General features: G+C 44.4%; 1 protein-coding gene across 1 annotated transcript in view; it reads right to left on the bottom strand.

Annotated features, from left to right (window-relative positions):
• The window catches only part of hlfb (HLF transcription factor, PAR bZIP family member b), a 15,387-nt gene that overhangs the window by 6,823 nt on the left and 1,064 nt on the right, over positions 1 to 7,500 (bottom strand). The window contains exons 2-3 of the mRNA XM_063188855.1: positions 4,626 to 5,075; positions 925 to 1,136 (exon numbers count right to left, since the gene is read on the bottom strand). Coding sequence (XP_063044925.1) covers positions 925 to 1,136; positions 4,626 to 5,075 — 662 coding nt within the window. The remainder of the gene's footprint in view (positions 1 to 924; positions 1,137 to 4,625; positions 5,076 to 7,500) is intronic.

Genomic DNA, 7,500 nt, shown 5'->3' on the forward strand with positions numbered 1-7,500 from the left:
AAGGCTAAGGAGTAAAAATAACTGCAAACATACAGACAGACAGACAGACAAGCAGGCAGGCACACAGACAGACATATAGAGAGACAGACAGATAGACAGTCAGACAAGCAGGCAGGCAGACAAACAGACAGACAGGCAGATAGACGGACAGGCAGACAGACAGACAGAGAGGCAGGGAGATAGCCAGACAGACAGGTAGACAGTCAGACAGACAGGTAGACAGTCAGACAGACATGCAGACAGGCAGGCAGATAGACAGACAGACAGATAAATAGACAGACAGACAGACAGACAGGCAGATTACTGAAATAATTGCAGACATACATACAGACGGACAGAAAAGGAGGCAGGCAGGCAGACAGAGAGGGAGGCAGACAGACAGACAGGCAGGCAGATATACATGACAGACAGACAGGCAGACATAAGGGCAGGCATGCAGACATACACTTACAGACAGGCAGACATACATACAGACAGACAGATTACTTAACTCATTATACAGTAGACTTACAGACAGACAGACAGACAGGCAGGCAGGTAGACAGACAAACACAGACAAGCAGAGAGACAGGCAGATAGACATGCAGGCAAGCAAGCAGACAGACAGACACAGAGATGCAGAGAGACAGACAGACATGCAGACAGACAGTCAGACCTGCAGGCAGGCAACATTCAGGCAAGCAAGCAGACGGACAGACAGACATGCAGAGAGACAGACAGACATGCAGTCAGGCAGATAGACAGGCAGACAGACTGGCAGACAGAAAGGCAGGCTCTCTCTTTATCTCTCTGTCTGACACACACACACACACACACACACACACACACACACACACACACACACACACACACACACACACACACACACACACACACACACACACACACACACACACACACAGACAAACGCAGCATCTGCCTCACCTTGAGGTCATTGGGGATGAAGATCTTGCGAGCCTTTTTGATCATGGGCTGAGGCTTCAGTTCGTCTTCTGAGAATCGGCGGCGGCGCGGGTCGAAGACCTGCTGTCCCGGTACGCTGGACAGCGCCAGGTCTGCCGGGTCGGGCTCGAAACTCACACACACCGACACGCTCTCGGGGTCCACTGGACTCTCCGGACTCTGACAGGACAGAACTACACACACACACACGCACAGAAAGAGAGGAGCAGGGTTATTTAAACTTCACTCAACACACCAAGAGATTCTCAGGGTCTACTGGGCTGGTCACACACACTCACACACACACACACACACACACACACACACACACACACAGGACACTGTATAGTAGGGCTGCACGATTATGGAAAAAATCATAATCACGATTATTTTGGTCAAAATCGTAATCACAATTATTAATCACGATTATTGATTTTTGCAGATTTTTTTGAAAATTATAACAAGATGAAATATAACCAAGAATTAATTACATACGGATGAGCAAAATAAAATGAATTGTAATAATTATGTATAGGCAATAGCATGAAACTTAAGTGGACAGATTTCAGGCCAGAAACACCAGCCTGTCAGTATGTTCTGGCTTCAAGGACGCTCTCAAAAGTAGGTCACTAATGCCACAATTAAATCACGATTAAAATCATGAGTTCGATTTCAGTATTTTATCACGATTTTGATTATTTTTCGATTAATTGTGCAGCCCTACTGTATAGCACAGTAATTCTGTCGATTTCTAGTTGGTTCATTAATACATTATTTATACTGTTTATAAATACTGTTTAATACATTATTTGTGCGGGAAAAACGCTTCCTATTCTATTGTAATCTTTTTTCGGTACCACTTTGTAATAACGTCTGCATATGAAGCATTAGTAAAACTTAGACACTTAGAACACTTAGAAATGCACTCAGAGATTGCAGACCTCCGCCAAGGAAGCTGTTTGATAGAACATTTGACTATAGTACACACTTTTTTTTTCAAGTCTTTCTGCCTTGTATTTGCGGAGTTAACAATTGTAATGTCAAAAATCGCCCTATCCCGCAATGGTGAAAATATTTCTTTAAATTCCTGGATCTACATCGTGATCCGCATCACCACCAAAATTAAATCACTTCTTCCTTTTGTCATTTCCAATAACTCCACAAAATTTCATCCAAATCCGTTCATGACTTTTTGAGTTATCCTGCTGACAGACAAACAGACAGACAAACAGACAAACCGCGCCCGAAAACATAACCTCCTTGGCGGAGGTAATGACGAAGAAAACATTAACAAATGTTTGTAAATGACTGGGAATGGTTATGGTTATGGTTATATTTTATATCAATGTTTTGTTCATCATTACTCAATTATTTACAAAGTCTTCATAAGCAGACATTATTATAAAGTGTTACCCTATTTTGTAATAAACTAGGATGATCACATTCACAAAGCTGATGTGAGGTGTCAGCAGTGGCACGCTGTGGACACAGGGTAGAGCTGTAGAGCAGCAGAGGCCAAAGACTACAGTGGTGTATCAGCTGCTGTTTACAGAATAAGGCCCATAACCACCTCACATGGCTCAGCGGTGTGTGTGTGTGTGTGTGTGTGTGTGTGTGTGTGTGTGTGTGTGTGTGTGTGTGTGTGTGTGTGTGTGTGTGTGTGTGTGTGTGTGAAGCACACACACCGGCAGACTGTCCCAGTCGGCTAGCAGGTGAAGACACAGTGAGTCACATGTCCATTAACACCTGTGAGATAGTCTACTGACAATACACACACACCTGCACTGATAAATACTAAGGGATTAAAAATGTGTATTTCACTATTTCGCTATGCTCTAACTAAAGACAGAGCAAGAGAGAGAGAGAGAGAGACGGTGAGAAAGAGAGAGAGTGAGGGAGATGGAGAGAGAGAGAGAGCTGCAGAGAAACAGAGAGAGAGAGTGAGAGAGGGAAGAAGAGAGAGGGGGAGGGAGAAAGAATGAGAGAACAAGAGAGAGAGAGAGAGAGAGCATGTGTAAGCCGGAAGGTATTTCGGCGACTGTGTGTGTGCGCGCGTGTGTGTGTGTTTCTAGGAAATCCAGTAGGTTCTAGGAAAAACTCGAACAATATTTCAGAGCCGTAGGGAAACAGCAGGTTTAGGAATGGGCTTCAATATTAGGCTGTTTGCGTGCGTGCAAGAATTCACATAAGCATTGACACATACTACGTACGTGAAAATACATGTTTTTTTTTAATAAATATGGTATTGCGAGGAGAACCCCTGTATACACACACAGAGACAATCACTGGACCCTGTTTCTTGAAAAGCATGGTTACTAACCAGCACCATACTAGAGGAAATTGCATTGCAACCAAGTAGTTTGCAACAATGCTGTTGAGAAACGCACCTCTGGACTACATCAATGGCTTTATCTATCAATGCTTCTGTTTGAAGGTGCACTGTGTAATATTTTCAGTAGTTTATGTCCAGAATTCATGCTGCCCATTAACAAATGTGTGAGGTTACGTGTCTTACTCAAAGGGCAACTCAGCCATGGATGACTTGTCTAATTGGTAAGGGTGGAATTTGGACCTGCGACTTTCATCCAAAGACCAACTCCATGGTCATTAGGCCACGGCTGCCAAGGTGCCACCAGGATGCAGGTTTAAAAACAAACCTCACTAGTATATAGCCTACCTAACACACACACACACACACACACACACAGACACACACACACACACACACACACACACACACACACACACACACACACAGACACACACACACACACTAGAAGTAAACAGCCTACCTAGCACCCAGACCTACAACAGACTTCACCGGTGCCTATCTAGGACACACATCGGTGCACACTTCATAGAACAGACCTCAGTATTCAGCCTACCTAGGACACTATCTACAACAGACCTCAACAGTGTACAGCCTACGGTATCTAGCCCACTTCATAGAACAGACCTCATCAATACAGCCTACCAAGCACACTACATAGAAAAGACCTCAGTATACAGCCTACCAAGCACACTACCTTAAAAAGACTTAAACAATAGAGCCTACGGTACCTAGCACACTACCTAAAAGAGACCTCAACAGTGCACAGCCTACTTAGCTGCCTAGCACACTACCTAGGACAGACCTCACAGGTACTGTATATAGCCTACCTAGCACCCAGACCTAAGCACACTACCTAGGACAGACCTCATGAGTAATTAGCCTACCTAGCACCCAGACCTACAACAGACTTCACCGGTGCCTACCTAGGGCACACATCGGTCCACACTAAATAGAACAGACCTCAGTATACAGCCTATCTAGCACCCAGAGCTAAGCACACTACCTAGGAGAGACCTCATAAGTATATAGTCTACCTAATACCCAGACCTAAGCACACTACATAGAACAGACTTCAACAGTGTATTGCCTTCATTCCTAGGTCACACATCAGCGCACACATCCCCTCACCATCATATATAGTACATGCTACTTAGGGCAGACCAGCTGTATATACTATCAAGAGGGTGCTTGCTCAAGAATGGTTGAGAACCAATGGGTTCTCGACATTCCTGGCACAAGCACTGTACTGTCAATCCTATTGTGTGGTGTGGTTGGGGGGGGGGGGGGTGTTCTAAATATGTGTGTGTACACTTGTCTAACCACCAACAGGTTGGTTGTCATGGTAACATACCTGTCTGAGCTGTGTTGTGGTGGCAGGCTTGGACGGCGGGATTGGGATTGGCGCCCGTTGGTGGTTGGCTGTGGCTGGTGCCTGCTGATTGCGATTGACTGTGGTGGTTGGAGAGTGTTGTTGGCGACTGTTGGTTTTGCTGCTGCTGATTGTGGTGCTGATGCTGCTGGTGCTGATTGTGGTGTTGCTGGTGATTCTGGTTCGGATGACTGTGCTCGTGCGGCTGTTGTTGTTGTTGTTGTTGTTGTGTTGCCGTCGTTGGCGCCGAGTTCGATGGAATGCCGTTTTCCGAGAGGAACTCCTCGAGGTCCATGTACTCAAGCTGGAAGTTGTCGCCGTCGTAGGGCACGGTGGCAGTCTTGTCCCAGAGCGTGGGGCCCAGGAAGGCGGACTGCGGCGCCGCGCTATCCTCCTCATCCTCCACGGCCTTCGCCTTCTCCTTCACAAAGCCTGCAAACACACACACACATTACATTACATTACATTACATTGCACTTAGCTGACGCTTTCATTTATTCAAAGCCACTTACAACTATTATTTTTCAGGGTATTGGTTACAGTCCCTGGAGCAATGTTTGGTTTGGTGCCTTGCTCAAGGGCACTTCAGTCATGGATGGAGATGTAGGGAGAGGTCAGGGGTAGAGGTGCTCCGATTGCTCGGCAGCCGATCATGCTCGGCCGATAATGGCCAAAAATAGCCTGATCGGTGATCGGAAAAACATGCCGATCAAAAAACCGATCCAGAGATATTAAATTCCTCACGCAACCATTTCGCCTTTACACCTGGCGCTGCCTGCATGTAGCCTAGGTGCTGGCTCTGCACAGCTGCTGCACCAAAATAAGGCATCTTTACTTGTCTTTAACTTTTTGGAATTCCCTCCTTCATTTTCACCATTTATAATCATATCTGCATCAACAATAATCTGATGTTCCGATCCATGCGCAGTTTACATGACGCTTGTAATTTGTGAATGACGTGTCAGTCTCGCCATGTTCACTATTTTGAGACAGCCTGTCAGCACGCAACAACTAAACGTTTCCAAAACAATCATCAACTGTATTGTTTTTAAAGTTGTAGCCTAATGGACAGCCAGGTCATTAGTTTTGTAGTCGCTGCAACACCTAACAGCAACTAGGGAGAATGGACGGTGAAACTCAATGAGTCTGTGCAGGGAATTCTACATTCTATGACAGTGTTACAGAGAAAGAGCTTTCCTCGCAGACACGCTGTGTTGTGCGTGTTCCCTGTTCTTTCAAGTGAAGTTTTTTTTTCTTGTTTTGTGTATGTAGAATCTCAAGTGTTTCAGTCACAATGTAATTTGCGATAGACTACTTCTCGCCCGTTAACCATTTTACGTTATAACCTGTGTAGTTGCCTCGGTCAGCGCGCGACAAGTTCACGTTGTCCGCACAAGCATGCCAACGTTATTGTTTTCAAAGTTGTAATTGACAGTCAGTCGATTAGTTTGATAGTCGCTGAAACGCCAAACGGCGACAGAAGTGAGAGGGAGAGAGCAGAACGGTCGCGGAGCACTGCAGCTGTAGACAGTGAGTGACAGAGAGGGGAGGGGCTCTCCTCACGAGGCTGCTCATTTAAAGCGACAGGGTTTTTTCTCGTATGCAGAAGACGAGAGACTGAGATCCAGGTGTCTGAGCTTCAATTCAATCTCAAATAGTTAAGTAATTATATGCAATAACTTATAAATTGATGTAATGTTTCAGTTTCAATTCAATCTTAAATAGTTTAGTAATTATATGCAATAACTTAGGCCTATAAATTGATTAATACTGTAGACTTACTTGTAGGCTATATTACCAACACTAGTCTGAAAGAGCTGAAAGATAATAATAATAATAATAATAATAATAATAATAATAATAATAATAATAATAATAATAATAATAATAATAATAATAACAATAATAATAATAATCATAATAGTAATAGCCTAATAATAGGCCTACATTGTGAAAGCGACATGTGCAAATTAAGATTGATTGGTTTATGGGCAGAAATATTCAATAAGGATAATTAATAGGCTATTAAAAAAATAGGAAATAATTTCTGTGATCGGCAATGATCGGTGATCGGCAGATAAAGATTTTTGGTGATCGGTATCGGTGATCGGGCCAAAAAATGGTGATCGGAGCACCTCTAGTCAGGGGGGATTCGAACTGACAACCCCTAGATTGAAAGACCAACTCTCTAACCACTAGGTCACGGCTGCCACACACACGCACACACACGCACCCACGCTAACACACACACACACACACACACACACACACACACACACACACACACACACACACACACACACACACACACACACACACACACACACACACACACACACACACACACACACTTTAACTACTTTATTTATGCCCGCAATTCATAATATGTACATAAGGACATAAATGTCACAGATACCACAATGCTCAGACATAATCCAATGCGGGTCTGAAAGTAACATCAGTTTTAAGGATACAAACAACACATCCTTCTCCGAATTTGACAGCTACCAATGATGGAGTATATTGAACAGTATTTGTCAAATTGCTGTGCCTTTTCCACACACACACACACACACACACACACACACACACACACACACACACACACACACACACACACACACACACACACACACACACACACACACACACACACACACACACACACACGTGCGGTCACGCCGGTCCACACAGGCGAGTGTGCGTGCAGGTAATCTGACAACTACTGAGGAGGATGATGGTAGGCAGATAGATCTTTTAGTCCAATGTGTCTTCTAAATAGTTTGTCCAGCGAGTGTAAAATAAACGGTCGAGGCATTTCTGAGCAGTCCAGAATCACTCATGTCTTCGCGGAGCG

Source organism: Engraulis encrasicolus, chromosome 2 (assembly GCF_034702125.1).
Source record: "Engraulis encrasicolus isolate BLACKSEA-1 chromosome 2, IST_EnEncr_1.0, whole genome shotgun sequence".
NCBI classification, from domain to species: Eukaryota; Metazoa; Chordata; class Actinopteri; order Clupeiformes; family Engraulidae; genus Engraulis; species Engraulis encrasicolus.